The sequence below is a fragment of the Capsella rubella genome, unplaced genomic scaffold (assembly GCF_000375325.1).
Source record: "Capsella rubella cultivar Monte Gargano unplaced genomic scaffold, Caprub1_0 scaffold_6, whole genome shotgun sequence".
NCBI classification, from domain to species: domain Eukaryota; kingdom Viridiplantae; phylum Streptophyta; class Magnoliopsida; order Brassicales; family Brassicaceae; genus Capsella; species Capsella rubella.
The window spans coordinates 6,040,995-6,068,047 of NW_006238918.1; the positions used below are offsets into that span (position 1 = coordinate 6,040,995).

General features: G+C 38.9%; 10 protein-coding genes across 15 annotated transcripts; 3 read left to right on the forward strand and 7 right to left on the reverse strand.

The window, feature by feature from the left end:
• Positions 1-216: 216 nt before the first annotated feature.
• On the forward strand, positions 217-2,563 carry LOC17883508 (glutamate dehydrogenase 1). Its single transcript, XM_006287796.2, has 9 exons — positions 217-450; positions 673-786; positions 876-1,097; positions 1,182-1,256; positions 1,339-1,455; positions 1,544-1,794; positions 1,877-1,952; positions 2,027-2,113; positions 2,197-2,563. The coding sequence occupies exons 1-9, from the start codon at positions 343-345 to the stop codon at positions 2,380-2,382; spliced, it is 1,236 nt and encodes a 411-aa protein (XP_006287858.1). The 5' UTR covers positions 217-342; the 3' UTR covers positions 2,383-2,563.
• Positions 2,543-3,779, reverse strand: LOC17883309 (H/ACA ribonucleoprotein complex subunit 1-like protein 2). Its single transcript, XM_006286633.2, has 4 exons — positions 3,541-3,779; positions 3,189-3,337; positions 2,983-3,098; positions 2,543-2,851 (listed from the first exon to the last, which is right to left on the reverse strand). Exons 1-4 carry the CDS (start codon positions 3,689-3,691, stop codon positions 2,698-2,700), a joined length of 570 nt encoding a protein of 189 aa, XP_006286695.1. The 5' UTR covers positions 3,692-3,779; the 3' UTR covers positions 2,543-2,697.
• Positions 3,780-3,959: 180 nt separating this feature from the next.
• LOC17882759 (casein kinase 1-like protein HD16) lies at positions 3,960-8,846 on the reverse strand. Its single transcript, XM_006287127.2, has 17 exons — positions 8,529-8,846; positions 7,519-7,943; positions 7,308-7,433; positions 7,135-7,208; positions 6,970-7,039; positions 6,826-6,881; positions 6,674-6,745; positions 6,450-6,544; positions 6,236-6,302; positions 6,024-6,153; positions 5,703-5,921; positions 5,483-5,613; positions 5,220-5,394; positions 5,054-5,144; positions 4,771-4,928; positions 4,482-4,670; positions 3,960-4,389 (listed from the first exon to the last, which is right to left on the reverse strand). The coding sequence occupies exons 2-17, from the start codon at positions 7,882-7,884 to the stop codon at positions 4,330-4,332; spliced, it is 2,079 nt and encodes a 692-aa protein (XP_006287189.1). The 5' UTR covers positions 7,885-7,943; positions 8,529-8,846; the 3' UTR covers positions 3,960-4,329.
• An 889-nt stretch (positions 8,847-9,735) lies between these two features.
• LOC17883730 (ADP-glucose phosphorylase) lies at positions 9,736-11,384 on the forward strand. Its single transcript, XM_023780632.1, has 3 exons — positions 9,736-10,289; positions 10,458-10,748; positions 10,851-11,384. Exons 1-3 carry the CDS (start codon positions 9,783-9,785, stop codon positions 11,106-11,108), a joined length of 1,056 nt encoding a protein of 351 aa, XP_023636400.1. The 5' UTR covers positions 9,736-9,782; the 3' UTR covers positions 11,109-11,384.
• Positions 11,385-11,687: 303 nt separating this feature from the next.
• Positions 11,688-12,777, forward strand: LOC17882908 (NADPH-dependent aldehyde reductase-like protein, chloroplastic). Its single transcript, XM_006288421.2, has 2 exons — positions 11,688-12,196; positions 12,299-12,777. Exons 1-2 carry the CDS (start codon positions 11,817-11,819, stop codon positions 12,708-12,710), a joined length of 792 nt encoding a protein of 263 aa, XP_006288483.1. The 5' UTR covers positions 11,688-11,816; the 3' UTR covers positions 12,711-12,777.
• Positions 12,778-12,819: 42 nt separating this feature from the next.
• On the reverse strand, positions 12,820-14,512 carry LOC17884194 (glucan endo-1,3-beta-glucosidase 8). Its single transcript, XM_006289634.2, has 2 exons — positions 14,130-14,512; positions 12,820-14,056 (listed from the first exon to the last, which is right to left on the reverse strand). Exons 1-2 carry the CDS (start codon positions 14,471-14,473, stop codon positions 12,925-12,927), a joined length of 1,476 nt encoding a protein of 491 aa, XP_006289696.1. The 5' UTR covers positions 14,474-14,512; the 3' UTR covers positions 12,820-12,924.
• Positions 14,513-14,919: 407 nt separating this feature from the next.
• On the reverse strand, positions 14,920-20,957 carry LOC17884474 (general negative regulator of transcription subunit 3). Of its 3 annotated transcripts, XM_006287000.2 has the most exons (17): positions 20,564-20,956; positions 20,225-20,230; positions 20,007-20,138; positions 19,466-19,603; positions 18,996-19,046; positions 18,709-18,798; positions 18,471-18,617; positions 18,268-18,372; positions 18,078-18,131; positions 17,343-18,005; positions 16,940-17,101; positions 16,652-16,787; positions 16,254-16,375; positions 15,698-15,961; positions 15,491-15,625; positions 15,214-15,398; positions 14,920-15,122 (listed from the first exon to the last, which is right to left on the reverse strand). In XM_006287000.2, exons 1-17 carry the CDS (start codon positions 20,654-20,656, stop codon positions 15,056-15,058), a joined length of 2,550 nt encoding a protein of 849 aa, XP_006287062.1. In that variant the 5' UTR covers positions 20,657-20,956; the 3' UTR covers positions 14,920-15,055. The 3 variants fall into 3 exon arrangements, with proteins under 3 accessions (XP_006287062.1, XP_006287061.1, XP_023636230.1); XM_006286999.2 differs by lacking the exon at positions 20,225-20,230; XM_023780462.1 differs by lacking the exon at positions 20,225-20,230 and having other exon boundaries at positions 17,343-18,131; positions 20,564-20,957.
• A 210-nt stretch (positions 20,958-21,167) lies between these two features.
• On the reverse strand, positions 21,168-23,411 carry LOC17884375 (F-box/LRR-repeat protein At1g06630). The gene is made up of 4 exons (XM_023781302.1): positions 23,328-23,411; positions 21,884-22,891; positions 21,601-21,783; positions 21,168-21,476 (listed from the first exon to the last, which is right to left on the reverse strand). The coding sequence occupies exons 2-4, from the start codon at positions 22,088-22,090 to the stop codon at positions 21,315-21,317; spliced, it is 552 nt and encodes a 183-aa protein (XP_023637070.1). The 5' UTR covers positions 22,091-22,891; positions 23,328-23,411; the 3' UTR covers positions 21,168-21,314.
• LOC111829906 (F-box/LRR-repeat protein At3g60040-like) lies at positions 22,163-22,858 on the reverse strand. Its single transcript, XM_023779946.1, has one exon. It carries the CDS (start codon positions 22,856-22,858, stop codon positions 22,163-22,165), a length of 696 nt encoding a protein of 231 aa, XP_023635714.1.
• A 513-nt stretch (positions 23,412-23,924) lies between the features above and the next one.
• Positions 23,925-26,501, reverse strand: LOC17881625 (myb-related protein 1). 4 transcript variants are annotated; one of them, XM_023781066.1, is made up of 7 exons: positions 26,309-26,501; positions 26,010-26,221; positions 25,846-25,922; positions 25,597-25,654; positions 25,405-25,489; positions 25,256-25,325; positions 23,925-25,040 (listed from the first exon to the last, which is right to left on the reverse strand). In XM_023781066.1, exons 2-7 carry the CDS (start codon positions 26,215-26,217, stop codon positions 24,348-24,350), a joined length of 1,191 nt encoding a protein of 396 aa, XP_023636834.1. In that variant the 5' UTR covers positions 26,218-26,221; positions 26,309-26,501; the 3' UTR covers positions 23,925-24,347. The 4 variants fall into 4 exon arrangements, with proteins under 4 accessions (XP_023636834.1, XP_023636835.1, XP_023636833.1 ...); XM_023781067.1 differs by having other exon boundaries at positions 23,925-25,034; positions 26,010-26,225; XM_023781065.1 differs by having other exon boundaries at positions 26,010-26,225.
• Between the last annotated feature and the right edge of the window lie 552 nt (positions 26,502-27,053).

Here is a 27,053-nt window from a genome sequence, read left to right on the forward strand (position 1 = left end):
TATCAAAAGTATATCTTTGTAACATACTTTTTAAAAGAAATTGAAATGAAAATACATAACCTTTAATCACACAATTATTGTCTCTTGGGGTTTTGAAATTGCCTTAATCAGCTCCACCCTCCACTGAATCTTACCCAAGCATCGATCACGTGCATATGTATATGTGATCACTCAGACACCTTATTTACATTTATTATAAATAAAGACACACTTAACAACACTGACACACCAATCTTCTTCCCTTCTAACAGTCTTCTTTGTTTATTACAGCGTTCTGATCAAAGCTCATAAAAGTAAAAGTACACCAGAGAAAAAGCTGAAGGAAGAAGAAGAAGAAGAGCCATGAATGCTTTAGCAGCAACAAACAGAAACTTCAAGTTAGCTTCTAGGCTTCTTGGTTTGGATTCTAAGCTCGAGAAAAGTCTTCTCATCCCCTTCCGTGAAATCAAGGTTTTCACTACTTTCTTAATATAAATTGACTTTGATCGGCTGATTTGTGCTTTTTTCCGGCGCCCGGAGTTAATTCTTCGCGGCGGATTTTGAGTGGAAATAATGATTTCTGAATGTTTCGGGGCATTTCGAAACCCGACCCGCTATTCGCGGATCCTGTTACTGAATCAATAAACCGGACGGAACCAATTTGATCAACCGGTTTTGTAATTACTTTTGCAGGTGGAATGTACAATACCGAAAGACGATGGGACATTAGCATCGTTCGTTGGGTTCAGAGTTCAACACGACAATGCAAGAGGTCCCATGAAAGGTGGAATCAGATATCATCCCGAGGTTTTCTCGACTTTTCTTCTTCCCAAACCAGTATACAATTTCGGTTTGGTATGATGCTAACCGGTTATTACGTTATTCTCTCCTTGGAGGTTGATCCTGATGAAGTGAACGCATTGGCTCAGCTCATGACTTGGAAAACAGCAGTGGCTAAGATTCCTTATGGTGGAGCCAAAGGAGGGATTGGTTGTGATCCGAGCAAGCTTAGTATCTCCGAGCTCGAGCGGTTGACTCGAGTTTTCACTCAGAAGATTCATGATCTCATTGGGATTCAAACTGATGTTCCAGCTCCAGATATGGGCACTGGTCCTCAGGTTTTTTTAACTCTCTCCAAAACGATTTTAGTAAGCTTTTGTTCTTCGTGGGTCATTTTTTTTACCTTGGTGGTGAATTTGCAGACAATGGCTTGGATTCTTGATGAGTACTCTAAGTTTCATGGATACTCCCCTGCAGTTGTGACTGGAAAGCCCATTGTAAGTAACAGTAACCACGGTAATTGTGTTGCTAATCACTGGTATAAGTTAGCTGAGTGGTAAAATGATGTTTATGAGCCAGGATCTTGGTGGATCGCTAGGTAGAGACGCGGCTACTGGAAGAGGAGTGATGTTTGGAACCGAAGCGTTGCTTAACGAGCACGGAAAGACCATATCAGGGCAGCGTTTTGTCATCCAGGTGATGTTTTTGAATATCTTTCTTTATTGTAGTTTCTTGCGAGCCAGGGAGACTTTTCTCATCCGGGGTTAAAGTGTTGGTTCTTTAGGGATTTGGTAATGTGGGTTCTTGGGCGGCAAAGCTGATAAGTGAAAAGGGTGGGAAGATTGTTGCAGTGAGTGACATTACCGGAGCTATCAAGAACAAGGACGGTATTGATATCCCGGCCTTGCTCAACCATACAAAACAACACAGAGGTGTCAAAGGGTTTGGAGGTGCGGATCCGATCGATCCAGATTCCATATTGGTTGAGGATTGTGATATCCTAGTCCCTGCAGCACTTGGTGGTGTCATTAACAGGTTCAAGCTTTTTTGCTACTATACAAACTTTCATTTTGTTGAAACTTCCTATAAAACTATATTAAGTGGGGTTTGGTTGAAGGGAGAATGCGAATGACATTAAAGCAAAATTCATCATAGAAGCTGCTAATCATCCAACTGATCCAGACGCTGATGAGGTTTCTATATTGTCCTCTTCTTTTACTTCGGAAATTCTCATTAAGGATCTGTAATATAGACTCTTGTGTTACAGATCTTAAGTAAGAAAGGTGTGGTTATTCTCCCAGACATATATGCAAATTCTGGAGGAGTCACTGTCAGTTATTTCGAATGGGTTCAGGTATGAGTCACTGTCAGTTACCAAGTACCCGAACCAAACTGATATTTTGATCATTACATAAGTTGTTTTCTGATAATGTGCAGAACATACAAGGGTTTATGTGGGAAGAAGAGAAGGTGAATGATGAGCTAAAGACTTACATGACTCGCTCTTTCAAGGACTTGAAAGAGATGTGCAAAACTCACTCCTGTGATCTCCGGATGGGAGCTTTCACTCTCGGTGTTAATCGTGTGGCTCAGGCTACCATTCTCAGAGGCTGGGGAGCTTAAGATAACTCTGATCTTTATGAATCTCCTTAATAAAACGAGTCAACCTTTACTGTTCTTTTTTTCTACTCCTACTTTGGCTTAGACGTCTCCTTGAGTTAACAGATTTGTGTTTATGACCAGATGATGCTTCTGTATGTAATAAAACCTTGAGCTCAAATAATTGATGGAACTTTTTTACTCATTTCATAAAGCCAAGTATCAAAAACTAGAATCTGAGTAACGATTACTATCATTATGCTTCTTAAGAAAACATTTTCACGATCCAAAGATAAAAGGAGGAATTACAACAATAAGGCTATTATATAGATTATGAATCTATCCTCTCCCTCGGCCTCTGAAGGCTCCACGAAAACCACCTCTTGGTTGAAATCCAGGACCTCTACCACGGGGAGCGCCTCTACCACGGGGAGCACCTCTTCCTCTTCCACGGGGAGCACCTCTTCCTTCACCACGGACTCCTGATTGGCCCCTGCAAGAAGAACAGAACAAGACTTTTGTCACAGACTTTTTCGAACAGTTGAACATGTTTGTTCTAAGAATTGGTAACTCAACAAGTGTAAATATCAGAAACGAGCTTATCTTTTAGGAAGTGTAGCTTACTTTGGTTGAGGAAGGAATCTTGAAAGAGGTAAAAGCTTCCGAGGGTCAATGAAGAACTTCTCACCTGGAGCATAAGAGGTAGCTACAATACCTTCCATCATTTTGATCGTAAACAGCTGAAAAAGTAAGAACCAATGCATTATTAGATATTAGTTAAAGGGCCAGTAAAAAGAAGAAGGCAACAGAGATAGAAAGATAACACATACAGATTCATTAATGGGACCAAAGATTTCATCTACTCTCCCAATTTGGGTCTTGTTTTGTAGGTAGATTGGGGCATTAAAATGTGGGATTTTCTCATTCGATAGCTTGGTCACAGCATCTCCCTCACAAGCATGGAGAAAGGTTGCAACTTCTGTACATATATCCAAAGAAACAAACTTTATCATAACCATAGACAATTCACAAGTTTGATCCTTTCAATTAACTTTTAAAACTTGTCACAAAACCTCAACTCTAACGATGAATCAAATAATAACAAACGCTCATTAAGAACTTTGTCAAGGTTTGATCGGTAAAGCAAGAATGAGAATCTTCAAAAAGGATTAGAAAACGAACCAACGACTTCGCTGGGAGGTCCATCGTCATGATAACCACCACCAAAACGTCCTCCGCCACCAAAACGTCCACCGCCGCCAAAACGACCACGTCCGCCGCCATCTCTTCCTCCCCTTCCCCTGAAGTTCCCGCCGCCACGTGGTGGTCTCATCGTTCTTTTTTTTTGTTCTTAACAGGCAGCGCTCTGCTCCTTGGAGGTTTTTAGGGTTTTAGCGAGGGAAGCAATTGGAGTGCACAATAAGTAGCTACTTCAACTTTTTTTAAAACCAAAAAGATCAAAATAATAATACATATATACTCGTCTACGTATTAGGGTTTTCAGAAATTAAACAAAAATAATACAATCTTTCTTTGAGCTGAATTGGTCTACAATTTTTTTTAAAATTTTAAAAAATTAAATAGATTTGAATAACATGGAATTAAATTAGAAATTATTTATTTATTTATGCTCAAGTTGGTTTAAGTTTGGTTTGCCTTTCTCACATTTCACTTATTAGACACTTAAATATAAAGGTTGAAAGAAACCTATAGACGCATCAAACAACGCAAAAGATAACCCAAAAAGAAAAAAAGCACACTTGAAGGCTTTAAAAAGCCCTCAAAACTTTCTATTACTAATTCAATTTCGCTGTTACCTTCGTTTCTATCTTTTCATACTTCTACATACATACGAGGACGCATCCATTTCATTACATTCAACAACCAGGCTGCGTCTGCTTTCTCCTTTTCTTGATCGTACTCTGATCCTTATGCTCCAATTGCAACAGAACACATCTGATGCTATCTATCTCAGCACACTGTCCTTCCAAAGCATATTGATGCAATGTACAGATTTTTAGCCCATTTTTCCTGGAAATATCAACCAACACCGTATAAGTCCTAATTTAGTGTATGGAACCAAACCATAAATCCTACTTCTGTTCAAAACTGGAGAAACAAACCTTAACGTGAGTGCTTGGAAAGGCGGTGGTGCGAAGAGTCTCTTGAGTTTCATCCATCATTTTACGTTTTGGTACACTTAATATAAAAGCTGCTTGATCTGCAGTTGCTGCCATTGACGTTATCCTGTACCCACTTTCCCATCTCCTATGTATTCCATCACTGGGGTACAAAAAGTCAAGCTCCACGACCTTTCCACGCAATAACCAAACAAGATTATCAGGGGAGATGTCAGAATGTTCTATAGGAAAATGTCAAAAATGCTTTTAAGGTTAACAGATGGAAACCTACCTGATCAGAGAAGCCCGAGTTCCTTGACATTACCACACCCCAACGGTTCCCAGCAGTTGTCATGGAGGTTACATGGAAATCTTCTTTCCATTTCTTATTTATCCACTTGAAAGGAAATGAGTCGCTGACTTTGTAAGATTGCTGAGTATAAGAAGTACCTACCAATTTGTAACAAGTAGTAATAAGTAAAGAAGTCTTCATGTTATAAGGTTATTATGTAAGCATGCCACTGTTATAGTTAACTGTCACATGCAATTTGAAGATTACTACCATTAAAACCAACCTTTTGACATAACAACTAACGAGCTCCCATTATCTGAACCAGCTATGGAACTGATATAGTAGTTCTTTTCCCATTGTTCCATTATCCAGTCCTGCCAAAATGAAAACAAAGGGTGAGTTACTGCAATATTGATTGATTCCTAAATGTTGCTTCAAGCAATTATTACCTTGTGAAGGAAGACCATTGACAATTCATAAACTTGAGAAGTGAATCCAGTCCCAGCATCCATTATGAGGGCCCAGAGATTAGCGGATGATGCTACACAGCTAATTAAAAGGCCATCCTCATTACCTTTCTGAACATGTTGGTGCAGCCTCAAGTCCGCAACGTTATAGTGATATCTAGACAAAGGAGAATGACATTAAACCGTAGTGAGAAATTTGATGAACTAAGGTTTTCGAAACTTTCAAGTGTATATGCAAATTTTACCTCTGTTTCATAGGACGACGAGCATTATAGACGGAGATCCACTGACAAGCAGGACTACCAATTCTGATTTTCTTCTTTGGCTGTTCATCCTCTTCTAAATTAAGAAGCAATCTTCCTCGTTTTTGCCCAACCTACGTACCAAAAGAAGCAAGATCAGCACTTTCAACAATATTTATAATAGTTGAATAATTAAGCATAAGAACGGAAAAAAGCCAGCAACCTTAAGAGCCCCATCAATTCTAATTGGTCTAGATAGAGCACATGGTTCAATAAGAGAATCAAATATTGTAATAAGCTTTGCATAGTTGGGCTCTTCGTCAAACTTCATGTTAGTAACTGCTTCGAGGAATAACTTAAACGGGGGTGGACAAAAACAGCACATAAGTTCAGGAGAAGTTGACATCTTTTTCTTGCAAACAAGAAAGCTCTTATTGTCACCCTGCAAAAACCAGTAAAAGATTATAACACAAAACTAACAGTAATAATGAGGAAAATGAATCAGATATTATTTGTAAGATCATGTAGAGAATTAAAGACAGACCTGATATCCTTGCCATGGTAGTCTTCCCTTCAAGAGAAAAATCAAAGTATAAGCCAATGACTCTAGATCATCTCTCCGACTTCCAGTACGACCTAGATGCGCATGAACACTTGCATACCTTATTGTTCCCCTGCATGTGTAACATAAGAAACATGTAAAAAGATATGAAAATTTTTATATATAAAGAACAAAAACATACACTAATAACATACCTGAACACATCAGGTCTTTGATCATATTCAACATGCTGGCCTGAGTGCGAATCTTTCCATCTCGATGCTGAAACAAAAGAAAAGTATGTCAATACTAATACAAAGATCAAATAAGAAAACCAATATTAATATCCCATTAAACGTTTAGACACATAAGAGAAGAAACTAGTACTAATTTTTAAAGTTTGTTCAAAAAATATAATAACAAACTCACCAAGACCAAGATCGATAAGGTACAGTTTCTTCTCATCTGCTGTCCCCGGTTGACCAAGTAAAAAGTTTTCGGGCTTCACATCTCCATGGACAAACCTAGTTGACAGGGGAAGGGAACATAGCAAGACAATCAGGTCAAGGAAAGCAAATTGTGACATTAAAATGTAATTTTTTTTGCGAAATGAATGAACCTATTTGTCAAGAAGTTATCAAAAATATACTTACCCTTTCAGATGAAGTTTCTCAAGAATAGATATGGACTCAACTGCAATGCAGGCTACCATGTTTGGAGACATCCTGCCACAGGTTATGAACATGAATCATATGATATTTTTTGCAAACAGATTAAAGTGTGGTGGAAAACGAAGAGTGCTTACGATTGTCCCGAAGAATTCCAAACATCCCAGAGACTCGGACCAAGCATGTCCATGACCTGAAATATTTATTAAAACGTTACTCAATACATAATAACTCAATTAATCACAAAGTAAATCTAATAAAGCTCAGACTATATTACATACAAGAATGTAAAAATCGCCTTGACGACCCTTGTGATGCACCGCAGGAACTCCATAGCAACCATTAAGCGTACTTTACAACAAGAGGAAAAAAGAAACAGATGAGATGACAAATTAGTTGATCAGAAACTTGGCAAGAAATTCAGATAAAATGCAAGCAAGTCTTACTTGTACACTTGCCACTCGTAAGGTGGGCCAAAATTGCAGCCTTTGCTATTGCGGTGCTCAAATTTCAAAGCCACCTGAAAAAAAAGAAAAACACAAGAATTTTCTTTTACGATTTGACTTCCTTTGTATAATCCTCACGAATCTTCACTTCAGTAAGCTTCTTTACAACATACCTCAATTGCATCTGCCCCAATCCTATCACTGCCACCACTCACCCTTCTACCAACAAATACTTGCCCAAAGCCTCCTTTACCGAGTTTCCTCTCAGTCTTATAAACAGGAGAATTTCCAACTTGTACCTATACAAATAAATGAAATCAAAATCAATACCCACTCAAACAGAAAGCCTAGTACTTGAATGTCATAAGATCAGCATAATTTTACCCTTTCAGGGACTGGAGCTGTGCTGGAATCTTCTTCTACACCAACTATCTTGTCTGCGCTACCACCTTCCATAGCGATATCCTTATCAGCTACCCCTTCAACTTGATTAAGAGCAGGTTCACCTACTGCTGGACGAATCTCGCAAGGTTCAGCCTCTAAATCTATTAACCTGATGCCTCTACCCCTACCGGCAGCACCAGTTGGTCTTGGAGGTGCAGCGGCTTTTGCTGCAGCGTTACCCCTTCCTCTACCACCACCTCTTCTCCTTGTTACAGGCTGAGGAGGGAGTTCAATATTTTCGGCCTGATCAATCACCTGAGGGCTAGGTTGTCTCAATCTACGTGCTCCACTTCTTAACTCTGGCATTCTTACTCCATACAAAGAGTAAGAAAATATTGTTCTTTCTGTATACCTCTTTAGCTAACCTGCAGTATAAACAGCGGCAGCAGAGAGTGTAAGAATGTAATTGATCAAAAGGTGAAGGAACAAATATCAATGGCATTTCATTCACAGTCGAAAAGAGAAGATACAAATCTATTGTGATAGCCAGTAAATACAATGTAATAGAATAAAAAAAACAGTGGCTTGCCCTGGGAGCATTGTCTTCCCATCAAATCACTTGACTGTCATCCTTTTACAGACACACTTTCCAATCAAAGCAGAGAAACAATCAAAATCACAAGCACCATAAAGTCATCAACTTTGGCTCAAGAGTATCAAGATCATCATTACTGTTACACGATGGCGAACACATCAAAAGAATTTACCAAGCAAGTCGATTTAATCGATCAAACACCATCAATACAAACATCAGGTGATTCTCATCATCACAGAAACATACAAACGCAAATAAAAGTGACATAGATTCAAAAGAAACAGTTTAACCAAGCCACAGTTTCGATCATCATCCAAAAAAGTGAAGATCTTTCCAGAAAAAGCATATGAAACAAAACATGAAAACACAACAACACACAACCGAATCAAAATTCCAGATGTGAAAAAAATCATACCCGATGAAGGATTTAGGATTAACCCTTGAAAAGGAACGATGATCGGACTATGGTGAGGATAAAATCGATCCAAAAAATTCAGATCTCCTTGGAAATATTCAGAATGAGAAAAACCAAAGGTTTTCTCCAACTTACGGCGATTTAAATGTAAGAACTTTCTAGCTGGAAGCAAACCTAGAGATGGAGAGAGAGAGAGAGCTTCAGGCTTTTGTATAAATAATGAAGATTGAGAAGTTGGAGATGAAGAGACGCTGAAGAAGATGAGAGGAGGTGCAGATTTGGGGAAGAATTTTTTGTTTTTGGTCCATTTTTTTTATTTTTTTTCTTGGATGGATTGATCAACTTTACAAAATTAAAAATATAAATTCTTGGCAAATATTTGGTAAAGATTTTTATTTTCTTTCCATTACTTTTTGAATTTTTTGAAATTAAATATATGATTTTGAAAAATTAAATAAAAGTAAAAAGCTTTGGTGTACTTCTCGTCGTTCTCGAATGTTAATGGTCTCAATATTGCTGCTTACTTCGGTTTGCTCGCATGGTTTTTAAAATTTATTAATACTAATTTAAGACGTACATATGATTTCAGCAATTTGTTCGTTCGTACGTATTATATAATTGGACTTGTATGTTGTATCCAGTAAAGCGCACGTGTTAAGGCCTTTCGTGTAATAACCACAACCTTATTATGTTAAATATGTTTTGTGCTAAAGTTTAAAATTGACCATTAGTGTATGTACATTGTATAATCTTGGCTAAAAATTGCAAAATGTATAATCTTGGCTGTTTCGGGTTTGCTTTGTAATCGTACTTACCTAAATAATAAAGATTAATAATCATAGAGAACCAAAAAAATCTGTTTTTAAGATACTACCAAAAACCATCTTTATTTTGATACATTTTTATTGATATTATTTTTTGACGGTTTCATATTGCAGATCGTATATTTTGTTTCTTTCTTTGTTTTTGACTAATGTGATTATAAAAAATCTGATAGTTTATGAAATATGCGAAATATGCCCTAAGCAAATTTAGGAAGGCATGTTAACCGAATATACGATTTCGGTTCGGTTTGGATTACAAATACACCCATAAAACCGAGAATTGTTGGAAACCAATCGGCTCGAATTCGTCTTAACCACAATTGTTTCCGGTTTAATTGAACCGGCGTTACCCATTCCTATTCTGTCCATAGCGCCAACGGTAACGAAATCGCACAAGTGTCGAAGCTATAGATCACAACAGAAGAGAAAGATGACGTCACCGAGTCGTACCCCTAATCGCGGCGGCGACGGCGGCGAATTGGTCGAGGCTCAGTCTCCTGAGCTCAGAAAAGATCCGGTGACTAACCGCTGGGTCATATTCTCTCCCGCCAGGGCCAAGAGACCAACTGATTTCAAATCCAAATCTCCTCAGAGCCCTAATCCCAAACCTTCCTCGTGCCCATTTTGCATCGGTCGTGAGCACGAGTGTGCTCCGGAGATATTTCGTGTGCCAGATCGTGACCCGAATTGGAAACTCCGGGTCATCGAGAATCTGTACCCGGCTCTAAGTAGGAATCTCGCGACCCAATCGACGCAACGCGAGACGGCTTCTGTTCGGACTATAGCCGGATTCGGATTCCACGACGTGGTGATCGAATCTCCTGTCCACTCGATTGAGCTCTCCGATCTCGATCCGGTTGGTATCGGGGATGTCTTGATCGCGTATAAGAAGAGGATCCAGCAGATCACGCAACATGATTCCATCAATTACATTCAGGTAAATTAGTTTCCATAGATCCTAAATTGTTACTCAATATTTAAAATTCCTCAATGTATCTGTGAATCTGGAATGAAATGCACCATTATCCATTGTTTATACATCAATGCTTTGTGTTATTATGTGTGAATCTTTGGGTTGCTTACATTGTTACATTCATCGTAAAAGGTCTTCAAGAACCATGGTGCGTCAGCTGGAGCATCAATGAGTCACTCCCATAGTCAGATAATGGCTCTACCTGTTGTTCCTCCAACAGTTTCGTCACGCCTTGATGGTACTAAGGAATATTTCGACGAGACTGGGAAATGTTGTCTCTGTGAAGCTAAATCAAAACACTTTGTGATCGATGAGTCGTCTCATTTTGTTTCCGTTGCTCCTTTCGCTGCTACGTATCCATTTGAGGTTTGGATTGTTCCCAAGGATCATTCTTCCCACTTCCATCATCTCGACGACATTAAGGTTACTTTTTGCCTCCTCGACTAAGTTTTATTATGATTTGGTTAGATATAATGCAAGTTCCTTGAATCATTACCTTACTTGCTTAATTTTAATAATTTACAGGCTGTTGACTTTGGAGGAATTCTGAAACTCATGCTCCAGAAGATAGCAAAGCAACTAAACGATCCGCCGTATAATTATATGATCCACACTTCTCCCCTCAAGGTCGAAGAAGTTCAGTTACCTTATACGCACTGGTTCTTACAGATCGTACCTCAGCTTTCTGGGGTTGGTGGGTTTGAGATTGGCACAGGGTGTTACATAAACCCAGTCTTCCCTGAGGATGTAGCAAAGGTTTTGCGGGAAGTTACACTTGCTTAAACCCGGTTTTGAAATCTGAGGGAATGGATTACTGTGGAGTTATTGGCTCACTGTGAAGGTCTTCAGATTCATTGTTTTTGTTTCCTGTGTTGAAGAAGGAGATGTTTCAGTATGATTCAAATAACACTGATGTATATGTAGTTATGTTGTAGAAGAACATCCTATACTCTCATGTTGTGGTAGAAGATAAGAAGAACATCCTATACTCTCATGTTGTGTTCTTCTTTACTTCAAGTTAATATCATTGCAATAAGAAGTATCTTTGATTCTCTCTTACATGAGCAACATCCTATACTCAGTTGTGTTCTTCTTTACTTCAAGTTAATATCGTTGTAGAAGTTCCTTTGATTCTCTCAAATGGATAAATTTGGCTGATGGTATCCGGTTATGATACGGATGAGACCTCTTTTGTTGGTCTTGTAGCTAGAGAAGGATGCGAAAACAGAGGAAGCTGAAGTGGAAGAATTGACAAAAGAAGTTGCTGAATCAGGAGCCAAAGTTGTTAGTGGAGGATCAGTTGGTGAAATGGCATTGCATTTCTCTATCTGCTTCAAGTATGGGACATCCAGCTGATACGAAAAGTTACTACTAGTGAAACGGCGTCGTGTTAATTCTACGGTCAAACATAATACTCTACAGTCTACACTCTACACTTGCACAGTTAACGAAGGAGCTGAGTCAAATTTCGTTTGACCAATTTGGTTCCTCATGGCTGCAGCTTCATCAGTTCCCTCTCTCGCTGGCCGAGTCGCGGTAGTCACCGGTTCATCTCGTGGAATTGGCCGAGCCATAGCCATACACCTTGCCGAGCTCGGCGCCAAGATAGTTATCAACTACACCACCAGATCCACTGAGGCTGATCAGGTCGCCGCTGAAATCAACTCATCCGCCGGCACTGGTCCGGAACCAGTAGCCGTCGTGTTCCGCGCCGATATCTCAGAGCCGAGTCATGTCGAGTCTCTCTTCGACGCGGCGGAGAAAGCCTTTAACTCGCCGGTACACATCCTGGTTAACTCAGCTGGAATCCTCGATCCCAATTACCCTACCATCGCCAACACTCCAGTTGAAGATTTCGATAGCATCTTCAAGTAAACAAAAAACTTATATAATATCAATGATCTCGGCACCTTGCTTAAGAATCAAGAATCACAAATTAAGTGGTTCTTGAACTGTTGTGTTTGTTCAATCAGGGTGAACACCAGAGGATCATTCTTGTGCTGTAAAGAAGCTGCGAAAAGGCTAAAACGTGGAGGCGGTGGGAGGATTATAATGCTAACATCGTCATTAACCGAAGCGCTAATCCCGGGGCAAGGAGCTTACACAGCATCAAAGGCAGCTGTTGAAACAATGGTGAAGATTCTTGCAAAGGAACTTAAAGGTTCAGGAATCACTGCAAACTGTGTTTCTCCAGGGCCTGTTGCGACTGAGATGTTCTTTGACGGGAAGAGCGAGGAGACGGTGAGATACATCATTGAGAATAGCCCTTTTGGTAGGCTTGGTGAGACTAAAGACATTGCTTCTGTTGTTGGTTTCTTAGCTAGTGATGGTGGTGAGTGGATCAATGGGCAAGTTATTGTTGCTAATGGTGCATTCCTTAAATGAATATGGTTTCTTCGGTTGTTGAAACATTTTATTACAGAGAAAATTTTTTTTCTTTATTTCAATGTTTTATGATTCTGTCGAAACTGTGTTCTGTTTCTACAGTCGCTAGTGATCGAATTCAATATATGTTTTATTTGATGGTGACTCAAGAATCAGCAATATACAACAATGCATTAACAATGCCAAAACTAACCAAGAAGCAAAATGGGAAAGCTCATAGTGCCATAAAGAGCACCAACATACTCATTAGACCTGCCCCAGTAATAGAACCAAACCTATGCTTATGATCAATATGTCCCGATGTTGGATCTCCGATTTGAATCGGGAAATTACATTGTTCTCGTGAGATATTACGGGTAGTGACCATCGCAAGACCCTCAAAGTCACACGCCTCTGCCTTCTGATCATGCACCTGAAAATACATGTTGAACGCATACGACGCGTTCCCGACCTCATCAAGATTACCACAAGAAGAACCATACCCCAAAGCTGTGCAGTCAGAGAAGGTACACGCGTAGTTCACGTTATCCCCTAGCTGGTTAGTATTGTTGCTAAAAGTGTGGGCATCAGGGTTTAACATACACCACTGGTTTTGAAAGTACTGAACATTTTGAGCTCCGTTCAGGATCTTTTTCTGACCTTCCCCTGACAAATCCGCCGGAAACTTGGGTTGGCCATCGAATTTGAATATCCCCCAGTGACGTTCAAAGTTTCCAGGAGCTATACTCTTTGCATCTTCATCGATGAATCCGAAAAGATAAACTTGGATGTAACCGGGACGCATAGGTGTTCCTCTGTTGCCTGCTAGCTTTGGAAGCAGACCTGTGTAGAACCGTTCTGCGTTTGGGATATTAGCGTTCTTGTCACCATCCGTTGGCCAACCAACTTCGCCGACAATAACAGTCATGTCTCCATGACCCAATGCTCTCAGCGAAGCCAAGAGTGTATCAAAATTGGCATCAAAGACGTTTGTGTAGATAACGCCATTATCACTGACAGTGTTTTGGCCATCAAAAAATGCGTAGTCGAAAGGGAAGTCGCTGCTGAGGTAAAGACTTAAGAAAGGGTAAATGTTGACAGTGAAAGGAGCTTTGTTATGAGCTAAAAAGTTTACAATGAGTTTCATCTCTTCAAAGATGTCTTGACGGAAACTTCCAGCGGAAGGAACTGGATTATCCGGTGGAGAATTGTAGACGTCAGCGTTTAAAGGTACGGTGGCTTTGATGAAATCTCCAACTCCGGCTTCGTTTAAAGCTTTTTGGATGTTGAAGAGTGCTGGATAAGTTACGTTTATGAACGATCCATTGTAAGCTGTCAAAAAGGGCTCATTCCCAACGGCGACGTATCTGCAAAGAAACTAAAAGTTTAGTATCCAAAACCGATGAATAATTAAGGTGAAAAAGAAATCAAAGTTGTTACTTGATTTTAACGTCGTCGTTGAAACGAGTGATGTTTCTTCGAACCCAATCTTTAGCTCTGTTATAGCTACCCATGGCTTTGAGCTGATCGTTAGGGATTGCAACCATAACTTCGATGCCAGTGCCAGCAAGAGCTACCATGGTGTTTGTGTCGGCATCGAAAAGCTTCACTTTCTTAACGTTGTTGTCTTTCATCATTTGTACCACCGTCTTTGGAGGGAGCTGGTGAGTTGCCATAGTTCCCCAGTTGACTCCCAAGGCGGAGACATCACCGGAGTTTAAAGATACGGTGGAGATGGTGATATAGAGGACGATGATGATAGCGGTGGTGGTGATTTGTTTCATTTTGGGTTTACTCTGTTTTTGGCCACCTGTGGGAAAACAAAAAAAAATTCATACAGTATAGAATAATGATTGTAATAAATGTGGATCTATAGAGGTCATATGATATGAGGAATGAGGTTCCTTAATCTATGCATATCTTTTTCTTTGGTCGGTCATTTTGAGAAGTGTTTGTAAGCAAAACGCAAAGTGAAATTGCTTGGGGTCTAAGGGAATGGCACGCAAAACGACGCCGTTCTTCAGGTCAAATCCCGTAGACGACACCACCCACGTGCTTGTTATGTCCATATTTCACCGATCCGTTAAAACAGCTCTATATTCACTCAATTAGTCCACAAGTCATAGGCTCATTGCTCTTTTTTTTCTTTTTTTTTTCTTTCGATTTTATTAAACCGACGATGCACAATCTTCGGTACATGCACATTGGGTCGTTTTAGCTGAGTCGTCCATTAACGAAGAATTCAAACTTTAAAACTAAAAAGTAACTACTGTAGTTTTATTGCAACGAAGACTAGGAATAGAGGCAGGAAATAGCACTTGCTCAAGAGTATATACATACATATATATATATATCTCTCTCTATTTCTATACGGCGAGTTCATCTTCAAGATAACTGTACTCAAACGTGAATTCGTTTTTGATCCTCTGACACCTACACAGACATAAGAGAGAAAGCATTACCATTATCATCTCTAATGACAACAACAGCCTATCATCATCAGAAAACATGAATCAGAACATACCATCCTCCCTCTTGATTCTCGTCTTTAGGGGTTTGGAAATCGAAATAAACATAAGCTCCTTGTTCATACTCATCAGTTGCAATCTTTGGCTCTTTATGTCTTTGAAACCAAGTGTTGAACTTTCTGTGGTATCTCCACGACTGTTTCTTCAGCTCTTTTGCAGCTAGATATTGCTGATATGAGTTCTAAACAAACCCAGGAAAAAAGAAAGTCGGTAAGGCTGAGGGGAAAAAATAAAATAAATTAAACATGGAACGGAGCATCAAGATTTTGGTACCTGCTGATAGTAGAACGCAAAGAACAAAGTATCCGTCCCATAAGCGTCACTTCCTAAACGTTCCCAGAGCAAAGGGTTGTTTATGATTGGTGCTTGTGTTTGGGGAAATGTTGATGGTGTGATTGCTGGGTTCCTCTGTTCAAAATCATATGGAAAATATGAAATTTAAGCGGATATTATCAAGTTGAATTCAGAACAATAGTATACCGGAGTATAGGGTCTAGGACGTTCTGAATCTGCGGGTTGAGGACGTTTATAGAAAGCAGCTTCAAGCATCTGGAGATTGTGCATTTGATCATGCATTGGCCCTAAAGCTGAAGGGTCACCAATTGCTCCTAATTCAGAGTTACTTCTCCGTCCAATGACCCCCAGGCTATTTGAAGATTGACCTGGTTGTATGGGTTGTCCAGGAGAGAAATCAGGACCGCTAGATACCTGTACTTGATCCAACATGTAGCTGGGCATTCCCGACTGAAGATAAACCAGGAAAAAACAAAGTAGGTAGGATAAGAGGCCGCCCTTAATTATTTGCTTGGTTAAATAAAATCCAGCTATTATTATGTGTATCCATAGACCACATTCACTATTGAATTGCATATGTGAAGTTTAAGCGAGGAATGACATCAAAACACTCACCAACACCAACAAAGACAGAATAGTTTTATTCACGTTACTTTTTTGTCAAAAAACTATCTGATGGAAAATATATGTCAATGAGATACTAACGACTAGTAATTGTGAGCACAGATATATTTATGCTTACCGGGGTATCAAATAGAACTTTAGAATCATCCTCGTTTGGAATTGTTTTTGACGCTGTTATGGAAGTTGAATCATCAGGTATGTTTTGCTGCAGTTGATCATCATTTCTGGGATGGTCTATATCTGCACAAACATCAGGAACAGGTCCCTTATTTTGCTGATATCTTTCATCTGTACTTTAAAAACTCGAATCCAAAAACTGAGCTCTAACAACTATAGATTTAAGTAACTGCCACTGTGTAGAATTCTTTCACAAAGTGGTTAACTTACAAAAGAATGATTGTTATCAAATAATATAAATCTTAGATTGTATGTTACCAACTTAACATAGATGTTAGCTACTAAAACCAGAAATAGGGTCTATCCACAGTCATATCATAAATGAAATGGTTAGTTTACCTGCAACAGAAGACTGCTGACCCAATTGTTGAGTCATGACATTCGACTGCTGCTGTAAGGAGGCAGAGTTCATGACATTGAAACCTGGTGCCTGAACTCCCATTCCCAAGCTTCCATGAGGAGAGATGGCCGAGCTCTGACAAACAGATGAGAAAGATGATCTCTTATTTTGATGGAATGTTTTGAGAAATATTAAGCATGAGATTAGTCCATACAACTCAAAACAAACAAGCTGAAGCCCTGGTAAGTGGTAAGTACACAAAATACAGACACAATAAAATATGCTACCTGCTGTAAGAGAGGATTTTGCTGTTGTGAAGAAAACTGCTTCTCGTTTCCTCCAGATAGAGAAGGCATGCCTAAGAGGTTGCCATGGCCTTGCTGAACTTGCTGTAATCTCTGTAAAAATTTCTCTCTTTGATCGGGTGCAATTTCAGTTCTCCCACGGACCTAAAAGCCAAAAACGTGTGCATATTTAACATAGAAAAAGAAGACAGTAGCAACTAACAAACCTCACAACAATAAACCTTAACCAATCCCATGGGATGCCCTATGCATACATCTCATAATAGCTTGGTTAGGATACGAGAAAAACTAAGTAAAGCCATGATACTGCTCAGACTACCAACTTAAATATAGTGCAAATGTCCCATGTATCGTTTGGATTATAATCGAATTTCAAAACACGCACCGTTTCATTCTGACTCTGAAAGGGACTGCCAGGCCTCCACTGCGAGCTAGATACAATGGATGGTGAAAAGGCTCTACCAATACTAGCCGCAACATCACCAGGGTTACTATCAGAGACACTTCCATCATTACCCTTCACAGTTGGTGGCAATACCATTTTGCTCAGTGGAGAAGTTAGAGGTTGGATGTTGCTCTCAACTCCCATTATATTTCTCTTTGCGACTTCAGCAACTGATGTTGCACTAATGCGAGACCCGTTAGCTGGACTTGGAGACGGAGGCTGGCTTGGTTGGGGCTGGTTGGGAATACCAACTCTACCATTGCCCCTCATCGAGGCATCAACAACAGATGAGGGTGGTTTACGAGAAAGCAAGGTTGTTGTGTCTTCTTCCTTGGCAGCCACAGGAGACAAACTTCCCATGCTTTCTGTGGAAGTTTGAGCAGGAATAGAAGTTGACAAGGCAACTGATGCATTTGAAACATTACTAGCAGGCACGTTAAAACTTGGACGTCCCCCAACAGGTGTTGATGGTGCTGAGTTAAGGCCTGTGCCATTCTTTGGGGGAGGGGTTTTCGGAACCGTCTCAGCACTGCTATCCGGTAAAGATGTATCCTCTGTTTTATCTTGAGAAGTACTCTGCTGATGAGTTGGCAAACTTATGCTCTGAAACAACGCAAACATTGAGAAACATAAAAAAAAAACCTCCCAAGCAAAAAGAGATATATGAATACTTACCCGTACTTGAGATGCTGACGCTGCCAAAGAACTCTTCATGCTCAAAGGAGTACCCTGAAAAATGTAAGTCAAGTTAGTTCTAAATTTAAAGCTAAATGACTGGTAATTACAGTGGAAATGTCATGAACTCCAAATTGATTCCTGAAATCCTTGCACTTTTTTAGCCAGACAGATACAGCACTTCCTATACCTTGACAAGGGGGCCAGCAGTAACTAGATCTTCAAGACCCTCCACCTCATCTAGTGGCAATGTGATATAGAGCTCATCGACATCAGTGAATTCGTCAAAATCATCCTAGATAAAGAAAAGGTAAACAAAAGTAAGGACAATATCAGCATATTTTAATGTAGGGAGCCCAGAGCATAAAAAAAAAAAGCAAATATAAAACAGACCTGATTTCGTTCCACATAATCATCTAGAAAATCTTTGACGTCATTTACTTGTTCTGGACTTAATTCATCATTGTCCAGAAGCCTCAAGATCAGTTCCAACTTTATTATGTGATCCTTGTGCCTTGTAATAGATGTCTCAAGATGAGTCTGAAAGGGGAAAACAAGCCAAATGGAATGATTAACAATGAGAAAAGAAACTACAGCATTTGCATACCGATGCATATCTTTCAGATCTTACCAATCTGGGTGGTCTCGTCTTTCCTTTTTTGACAGACAGTCCTTCCAACTCAGCTTCAAAGCTATCAATCTGCGACTCAAGTTCACTCACCTATCAAAATCAAGAAAATAAGTAATGCATCAGCTACAGCACTAACTGAAGATGATCCATAAGGACCAAAATACCTAGTTTCCCTGGTACATCAATCAAATCTCGAAAACACCATTAACATTAGTCTTCTTTGACGTTTCTGCTAAGGGAGGGGTCAAGAAGCAGTAAATAGGCAAGAACACGCCAAAACAACTCACCACATTGTTCAACCAATCCCTTGTCTCTGACTTTGCTTTCTCTTTTGGGTCCTATATAAGATGAAGCTGAAAAAATCAATAGCCAGAATGCCAAAAAGAGTTTTGGCTAATATATATACCCACCCAGAGACTCCCAACAGATTTCACAAAACCAGAATGTTTTTATAGGAATTCAACGCTGTGTTAGAAGAAAAAATTGTTCATATAAACATCCTTGTCCAAAATCTCATATGAACATGAGAAAAAACAGCTTCCACTATACTGCTCTGAAAAAAAATTGAACGCAAGTATTTTGCTATATAATTGGCAATCTGAACAATGCATTTGAAATTCTCTTTATCATATTCACATGAACAATACAAGCAACGACTAAACAGATCTTTCCTAGCAATTATTAGCAGCTCAAACACATCAATCTTATATTATTAGTTAGGGGAATATGTAAATAATTCAACGAAGAGAAGTCTTACAGTTTTAGGTTGCTGACCCAGTCCTTCCTTAGAGAAGGCTTTTGTCTTGGTCTCTTTCTCACAGATTTTAAACCGCTCCATCTCTTTCTCAATAAGCTTCCGAGCATCAACCAGGGATTGCTCATAGGATGCACTGACCTAAGATAAGTGACAGACATTTTGCTCAGTTCAGTCTAATAAAACAAATGGGTATTAAGTTTCCTTCAAAACAGAAAACCATATAAGGAATATCAAAGTGATAATAGAGATGAAGCTGCTAATTTCAGCATCTATGAAACCAGGGATAAGAAAAAGTATAACAGGCAAAACCACCGGTGCAGAGAACCTTACTCAAATGAAAAAATATCAGAAGTTAGGAAAGCTTTAGTTATAATATGATAATACTGAAATCATCCCAATGAATTTAGAAAACAGAGACAATTAAACAAATCTACCGATTATGGTTTGCAGGTGAAATTTAAGAGAATGCAAGGGAGCTATGTCGACTCATTAGTCAATTTGAAAGAAAAAAAAGGAGTAGAAGATGAAGAAGGCTACTGACTTTCTTATCTTTGATCTCACTGGACTGAATCCATGTCTTGATCTGGTCTCTGTAGCGCTGCAACTTCTTGATTTCCTTCTTCAAGTCCGCCTCAAATTTTTCCTTCTGGTTAACATTGTCTGTATCATATACCTGAAACACCAAAAAAGTCCGAAACCGTGTTTTTTCCTCTGTCCAGTAAAAAACTTTTCTGCTTCGAAAACAAACATTCTGCTCACATTCCACTGCATAAAAAACAAACGGAGCTCGATATTGAGTTCCACTGGAAAATTTACCTCACAAAACAAAAAAACAAAAAGTTATAAATAACAAACAAAAAAAAATAGCAAATCAAATTTCGACTAAGGGCCAATGCATAAAGCAACAATCGCATCCCAAATCAGTGAACTCAATTCTATATCAAAGCTGAAATGATACACAGTTCCTAACACGCGAATCTAGAAATTCAATTCTATACATCTTCCTGCATTATCATATCATCGATGCACAATCGAACAAAAACAAATAAAACAATCAATAATATAAGAAAAATTGTGGAAGGAGAGGAAAAACATTACCTTGTTCCAGATGCTGTCGAAAACATCAACACCTTCTTGAACCTTCTTAAGCACCCGATCTATCTCGCCTTGTAGTTTACGGCTCGCACCCATCACAGTCGAACCAGAGAAGAGACTCCGATGATCTTATCCAGGAAAAGGTTAATAAGTCGGATTTTGGTTTCTGGGAAGTAGGCTCTGACAGTATTTAGGGTTTTTTTTTTCTCTGATTTTTTGAAAAAGAAAAATAGGGTTTCGCTTTCAGAGGTGGGGCGAGAGGAAGAAGATGATGTGTAAACAAACAGTTGATGAATGAATTATATGATTGGATCGTTCAGGACTGATATGCAAAATCAGAACGAGTTGATAACGAGTCTCGAGTTCGACATTGACGGCTCAAATTAATGGCAATTGGGCGAGATAGACGATTGGGGCAAAAGGTTGTGCTGAGAGGAGAGAGGCTTTTGATTTGTGTTTTTGTGTGGTGTTGGACCTGGGCCTCACCAGAGGAAGGCCCATTATCGCGGTTTATGAGAACTGTCCTGCTGTTATGGCCCGTCAGCGAGTTGAGAAGAAGAGGGATGGGGGAAGCAGAGATTTAGGTGTATAAATAAGCTTGGGTCGATTAGATAAAGATGATCTCATTCTATCTATTGTAACAGCATACACTCAACATCTAATAACAATTCATTTATGGTAAGATCTTGCACTTGTATATGAAACTGAAAATTCCAAGAAGCGTCGTCAACAATACAACCCTTTTGGTATGCAATCACATGACATCATCCACCAGCACCACTTCAAGGCATTCCGACTCCCCAATAAATTTCTTCAAGTGTTCCGACTCTTTAGCAGTTCCTCCATAACCAAGAACACGTAACACCTTCACTTGGAACAGATGCATGGTCGAATCGCATGTGTAACTATCCAGCCCCTGGAGAAGCATCAATCAAGAAAATGCATGCAAAAGGATCAACCACTAAGTTTGTCTCTCTTTATATATATATATATATATATATGCTCTTTCATTGGTTTTAATTTGCGAATGATATATGTACCTGGATAGTTAGAGATTCAAGCTTTGGAGACTGCTCAATCAGATATGGCAGCAGTTTCCAATCTGTTTCATTCTTACTCCCAAAAGACAGGCTTACCAGATTGTTGAACACCGGTAGAAGCAGTCCAACTTTTCTATTTATTTTTAGACCAAGCAGTCCATATTTAACACACCGAAAAATCAGCTGAAACACACACAGACGCACACTTCAAGAATGTCCAAACTCATTAAATGTAGCAGTGAAACAAAAAACAAAAAAAAAAAACAAATTTGGGAAAACTTACATCAACAGAACCGGGAGAAAGATGCAGGGTCTTGACGTTGCTTATCCCTACAATGAGACCCGTAATATCCGGCACATCGTCCATGTTTGTACTATACTGGATATCCAACCTAGCTTCGACTAAAGAAGCCAAGTTAACATGTGGATACACAGACATGGGATAATGGCAGTAGTCCAGGAAGAGTAGATTTGGGGCGTCCAGTGACATATAACTTTTAAAGACACATGCAGAATCATCATAAAGAACTAACAGTCTCTTGATGGTCCGGCTGGATATGTGCTAGTAGGACGGCCACATTACATAGTCCTCGTAACGTAGGACTAACTCCTCTAGCACTGGACAGCCGGGAAAAAACACATCACTCAGATCTTTATATGCGAAACAGATAGAATCGATGAAGAGACTCTTAAGCGCTGGAAGAGACAGTTCTAGAGGAAACTCTCCAAGAAAAATATGTTTCCCCAGTCTAAGTGTGACCAGCGTCTTGCACGTGAAGAGCTCAGAAGGAAGAAAGACATCACCGCGGCGCTTCATACCTTGGGGCCATCGAGAACAGCCAGTTTCAGAGTCCTGAACGAATTTATAGCGGGTATGTATACTTAGGTCCAGCTCCAGAACACCGCGCCCCACGGCATTAGATATCCAGGGGCCCACATAGGACATCTCGCTGTCTAAGTGAAGGTGGCATTTTAGAGAGAATTTCTTGATAGGCGAACCGCATTGCAAAGCGAGTGTCCTGTCCACGAAATTCCTGAAGCTCTCCCGGACCACATCCCTCTCTTCTTTACCCTCTTCGGGTCGCAGCAAGTCAGAATCATCAAAATCATTATTATGAACCAGTGTAAACAAATTTCTCCACTTTTCAGAAAGAACAGATGTTGAAGCAGCCTGTTTTGTAGGAATTAAGGACAAGATCTTGCCAAGAACCTCTTCTGGAAGCAAGCTGATTGCATCTTCAGAGTTAGTGTCCAACATTTTGGTATCCGAACCAATCTTCCTTAAATCTGCCTGAAAGATGAGGTAATTTGATTAAACAAAATGCACACCCAACAAAAACAAGAAAGAAAAAAACTGGATATTTCTAAAACCTAAGGAAAGCTCTGTATGAAATGAATGAAGATCAGAGAAGTTGGACAAACCACAAAAAAAAAACTAATGGATTTTTCACAATTACAAAGATTAGAACTCGCAAACGAGGTTACAGAAGCTAAAGGTTCACACTCTGAATTAAATAATGGAAGATTTCATTCAACAAAAATTGGACACGACTTGAATAACATCAGGAAATCTCAGACTAACACTTTGAGCGCTCGTAAGAAGCAGAGGAAATCATGGAGATCAGAGATCACAGAAAAGCAAAATAAATAATTATGTTCCACATATATATAAAAGCAAAAGAAACAAAAAAAAAAGAGGGTAGACAAAATATTTAAAAAAACCCAACCTTTTCTTTCCCGATTGATTTGAAGGTTCTGGCTTTCTCTGGCATTCATAAAACTGAAGCTAAAGACGAATATGTGGATGACGCCCCACAGAGATTGATATATATATATATATAGTATATGTCGGATCAATGATAATATCAGAAAACGGAGGAGAATAGTATATGTAAACTAATTAAATTATAATTAAACGAAGAAAAGAAAAAAGTAAATATACCTCAAATATCAAATATAGAAAAGAAAAGAGTCAATTTAATTTAAATACCCAGAAGATTTAAAAATTAAGAATATATCTATAATTTTTGTATAATATCATCAATTAGAAAGAGCAAACCATATTATAAGTTAGATAATTATTTATTGAGCTAACATGATAACAATATCAATAAGTTTATAAATATAGAATAAATTTGGAAATATGCCTTGGTTTTAGTTTTTTTGAAAAATAACCTCTTTTCTAATTTAAAAACTACTTTCAATTTATAGAATTACTAAAACAGTCTCAATGAAATTTGATAAAAACAAAAAAAACAATATATATATATATATATATATTAATCGAAATCCATCATCCTCTTCCGATTCATGCAAGTGAAAGGTTGTCTAATGTTGCGACATGGACTCATCTTACAAGTGATGTTCTTAAATGTAACCACGACGAAGCATATGATTATGATACAACTTAAGTTAAATGTGGTTGGATTGTAAGAGATAGTTTAGGGTTTAGGGTAAGGAGATTCTAATGGATGGGGATCTGCGGTTTTAGGACATGCTACATCTCCTTTAGAGGATGAAACGAAGGCCCTTTTATCAGCTATGCAGCAATACTGGATAAAAGGAATAAAGTCTATTTGTTTTGAAGGAGATTGTGAAGTTTTAAATAGTTTGGTTCGACTAATAATTCAATTTAACACGAATCTCTCAAGGCTAACAAAGCAAATCAAAAGCTTGTTCTCCATGGCTTTTCACTTCCTGAGTGATCATAAAGACGCTGCTTCAGTCTTTAAGCTCTTTGGCTCTTCTCAGTTCCAGCTGAAACCATTCAAATCAAACTGTTTCGGACGTGTTGTTGTGCCATAGTTTTCGTCGTGTGTGTTAAGATCTAGCGTTGTTCCTGTGTGTGTTTCGAGCTTGCAATCTTCACCATTCTCGCTGAATCTTTCTTCTGCATACTCACTGTTGTTGCCACTCCCTTCTCTGTGTTCATGTAACCCCACTCCCATTGACAATCTTCCAGGGCTTCTTCTTGAAGACGAGTTTCTTGGTTCTGTGTTGTTAACCATTGTTGAAAGATACGGCCTGTTATTATTCTCTCTGAGGCTTTCTTCTTCTGCCCATGTGAGCTCCATTCTACGAAAGAATGGTTCTTCCATTACCTCTTTCTGCTCTGAAGTTGAATCTCCGATATATGTTCTTAGTCCCAATCTGTTCTCACGCATCTTTGGGGCTTTCTGTGTTCCTTCACTTGAGGTTAGGCAACTGTCAAGGGAGGAGTTGGGTGGATAAGTTGTTTGCATCTGTTGATGGGCTTCTAGGAAACTAGAGTCTGGATATTCTGCTGACACCTTAGATACTAATTCTGAGAGTTGAGCTTTTGTTGCTTCAATCCCAGCTGCACCTAGGTTCTGTCTTCCAAGAGTCTCTTGTGCTTTCTCCAGAATCGATTGCAGGTACTTTCCTTGAGCCTCTATCCTGAGCTGCAAATGTCGCTGTACCTGGCTCAGTTTAAAATATTTTTAATAAAATCGTAACTAAATGCTTTGTTCTCTCTCTTTCTATATGGTTGATCTAGCCTCTATTGATGCTCTATTATACACTATACTAATGATTTTTTATAGATTTATGTGTTTCTACATGCTTGAGCACTGTTGTTACTAACACTGATAGCTGCTTTAAACAGAGTAAATCCACAGAGTACAGTTTATGATACCTCAAGCTGCTCGTGTAGCCTCCTCTGAACTTCTATTTGCATTTGAAGCGCATCACTTATGGGTAAGTTCCTGGGTGCACAACTATTGGTCATTTTATTCTGAAAATGCAATACGTTATAATAATGTAATCAAATAACCATATTCTTACATGCTCGGCTGTGGTCCAATGCTTAAACTCTCACTGTGACCTTCGTCTGCTTCAGGGAGGTTTTCTTCTACCATGGTCATCACACCTAAACCAGGTGACTTTAGTTACTTGAGAGATATATTTTGGAGAAAGGAAAATGAGTCTTTAGATTAAAAATATTCTTGTATCCAAGTAATGAATAACTAAGCTTACTTGTCTTGTTTAAACTGCTGCTAGCTTGTCCATTAAGATTCTTGCTCAGCCTATATTTCTGGTAGCCAAATCATGTAATCAATAATCTTTGTAAAAGCAAAAGCAAGTATGACAAATCTTTCACTTCTTGACATATCGTCATTCTTGTTTTTCGTTAACAGTTTTTCTACCAAGGCAATTCATCAACGAGTTATATGTGTAGAGACCTGATGAGGTTAGGCATATCTGTTTAACGTGTTGATAGATTACCTGAAGATGACTTTTGAGATGGTATAAGGTAAGGCCTGGAATACCCATGACTTTCATGATTGTCTTAGGAGTAGCTTCTGCAGAGAAAAAAGTATAAATATTAATACATCATGTCTAACAGCCTGAATGTCAAAGATGGTTCATTTGCTAATAATATAACGTACTATCTCCTCCTCCAAGCTGGTTGACCGCTTCAACAAATCGTTCGTGAAGATCTGGAGTCCATTTTAGCCGTGGCTTTGCATCGGTTGAGAGGATGAGTCCAGAATCTCCTGTGCCATTTCCTCGAAGGAATGGATGCCTTTCAGAAGTAATGGGCATTCTCGATGAAGAGAGGATGCTCTTTCCTTGGTGCTGGTTGTGGTAATACATAAGTCTGTCTTCAAAATAAAAAATGTAAATTTTATCAGCCTAGAAATACGACATTAATAATGATTGTAAAGACCAAATGTTTTTCTTTTACCTGACACAATCTTAGTTTTTAAGTGCAGCCTGCTGCTCTCAGTTCAGAGATACACTATGGTCTGCAACTCCACCAACTTGGGAAGATGTCTTTGCTGCTTTCCTTATTTATGCTCTTTCTTCCCAGGCCGGGTGTCTCAAGAGTAAAAAGTCTTTGCAACTTTGCTTTATATAGAAAGTTTAATGGAAAAAAGGCAAACTAGAGGATGATCACTAAGGTATGGAATATGAATAACTGGTCCAATCGCTGCTTTGTTATTTGTGTTCTTATCGTATAAACTGTAGGTTGTGTGCTTGCATTAATTTTTCATGTTTTGATTCCTCTGGACTACAACTTTTCAGTGCAATTCAAGCCTTGCATTAGATACCAGAATTGATCCATAATTAATGCATCATATGCGCATTCTTTCACCATTCTGGTATATGAAAGTATCTTATTCTCCAAATCTTTTTGACAACTTTTCTACTTGGGCAGGGGAATTCATTCTTTCTCCTTATTCCTCAAATTTTTCAAAGTCCACAGCTCTAACCTATCTATCTCTTGAGGTATATTCTCAAAGCTTTCCACTTGTCTGTATTGTTTTTGTTCCTACTTGTCATTTTTTTTCAGTCTCTAGATACATCTTCAGTCTAAACAATTTCTATTGAAACTTTAAGATAGATTTGACCAAAATCAACAATGGCTTATTTGGCCATGTTTCAAGAGGGTATAGTGATGATATTTGTATGATTTTATGTGATAGCAA

Excerpts from the sequence above, each read along its gene's own strand:
- LOC17883508 (XM_006287796.2), top strand. The coding sequence starts at position 343 with ATGAATGCTTTAGCAGCAACAAACAGAAACTTCAAGTTAGCTTCTAGG. Across the intron at positions 787-875 it reads GAATCAGATATCATCCCGAG|GTTGATCCTGATGAAGTGAA; the intron begins GTTTTCTCGACT and ends CTCTCCTTGGAG. Across the intron at positions 1,257-1,338 it reads TTGTGACTGGAAAGCCCATT|GATCTTGGTGGATCGCTAGG; the intron begins GTAAGTAACAGT and ends TTTATGAGCCAG.
- LOC17883309 (XM_006286633.2), bottom strand. The coding sequence starts at position 3,691 with ATGAGACCACCACGTGGCGGCGGGAACTTCAGGGGAAGGGGAGGAAGA. Across the intron at positions 3,099-3,188 it reads TTGGTCCCATTAATGAATCT|CTGTTTACGATCAAAATGAT; the intron begins GTATGTGTTATC and ends TTACTTTTTCAG. Across the intron at positions 2,852-2,982 it reads AGATTCCTTCCTCAACCAAA|GGGCCAATCAGGAGTCCGTG; the intron begins GTAAGCTACACT and ends TTCTTCTTGCAG.
- LOC17882759 (XM_006287127.2), bottom strand. The coding sequence starts at position 7,884 with ATGCCAGAGTTAAGAAGTGGAGCACGTAGATTGAGACAACCTAGCCCT. Across the intron at positions 6,154-6,235 it reads CAAAGACCTGATGTGTTCAG|GGGAACAATAAGGTATGCAA; the intron begins GTATGTTATTAG and ends TTACACATGCAG. Across the intron at positions 4,929-5,053 it reads GTTAGTTGTTATGTCAAAAG|GTACTTCTTATACTCAGCAA; the intron begins GTTGGTTTTAAT and ends ACAAATTGGTAG.
- LOC17883730 (XM_023780632.1), top strand. The coding sequence starts at position 9,783 with ATGACGTCACCGAGTCGTACCCCTAATCGCGGCGGCGACGGCGGCGAA. Across the intron at positions 10,290-10,457 it reads ATTCCATCAATTACATTCAG|GTCTTCAAGAACCATGGTGC; the intron begins GTAAATTAGTTT and ends TCATCGTAAAAG. Across the intron at positions 10,749-10,850 it reads ATCATCTCGACGACATTAAG|GCTGTTGACTTTGGAGGAAT; the intron begins GTTACTTTTTGC and ends AATAATTTACAG.
- LOC17882908 (XM_006288421.2), top strand. The coding sequence starts at position 11,817 with ATGGCTGCAGCTTCATCAGTTCCCTCTCTCGCTGGCCGAGTCGCGGTA. Across the intron at positions 12,197-12,298 it reads GATTTCGATAGCATCTTCAA|GGTGAACACCAGAGGATCAT; the intron begins GTAAACAAAAAA and ends TTGTTCAATCAG.
- LOC17884194 (XM_006289634.2), bottom strand. The coding sequence starts at position 14,473 with ATGAAACAAATCACCACCACCGCTATCATCATCGTCCTCTATATCACC. Across the intron at positions 14,057-14,129 it reads AACGACGACGTTAAAATCAA|ATACGTCGCCGTTGGGAATG; the intron begins GTAACAACTTTG and ends GTTTCTTTGCAG.
- LOC17884474 (XM_023780462.1), bottom strand. The coding sequence starts at position 20,656 with ATGGGTGCGAGCCGTAAACTACAAGGCGAGATAGATCGGGTGCTTAAG. Across the intron at positions 20,139-20,563 it reads TCGACAGCATCTGGAACAAG|GTATATGATACAGACAATGT; the intron begins GTAATGTTTTTC and ends TTGGTGTTTCAG. Across the intron at positions 17,102-17,342 it reads TTCAGAGTCAGAATGAAACG|GTCCGTGGGAGAACTGAAAT; the intron begins GTGCGTGTTTTG and ends TTTGGCTTTTAG.
- LOC17884375 (XM_023781302.1), bottom strand. The coding sequence starts at position 22,090 with ATGTCACTGGACGCCCCAAATCTACTCTTCCTGGACTACTGCCATTAT. Across the intron at positions 21,784-21,883 it reads TTTCTCCCGGTTCTGTTGAT|CTGATTTTTCGGTGTGTTAA; the intron begins GTAAGTTTTCCC and ends TGTGTGTTTCAG. Across the intron at positions 21,477-21,600 it reads TTGAATCTCTAACTATCCAG|GGGCTGGATAGTTACACATG; the intron begins GTACATATATCA and ends ATGCTTCTCCAG.
- LOC111829906 (XM_023779946.1), bottom strand. The coding sequence starts at position 22,858 with ATGTTGGACACTAACTCTGAAGATGCAATCAGCTTGCTTCCAGAAGAG.
- LOC17881625 (XM_023781066.1), bottom strand. The coding sequence starts at position 26,217 with ATGTATTACCACAACCAGCACCAAGGAAAGAGCATCCTCTCTTCATCG. Across the intron at positions 25,655-25,845 it reads ATCTCAAAAGTCATCTTCAG|AAATATAGGCTGAGCAAGAA; the intron begins GTAATCTATCAA and ends TTTGGCTACCAG. Across the intron at positions 25,041-25,255 it reads GGCTACACGAGCAGCTTGAG|GTACAGCGACATTTGCAGCT; the intron begins GTATCATAAACT and ends AAACTGAGCCAG.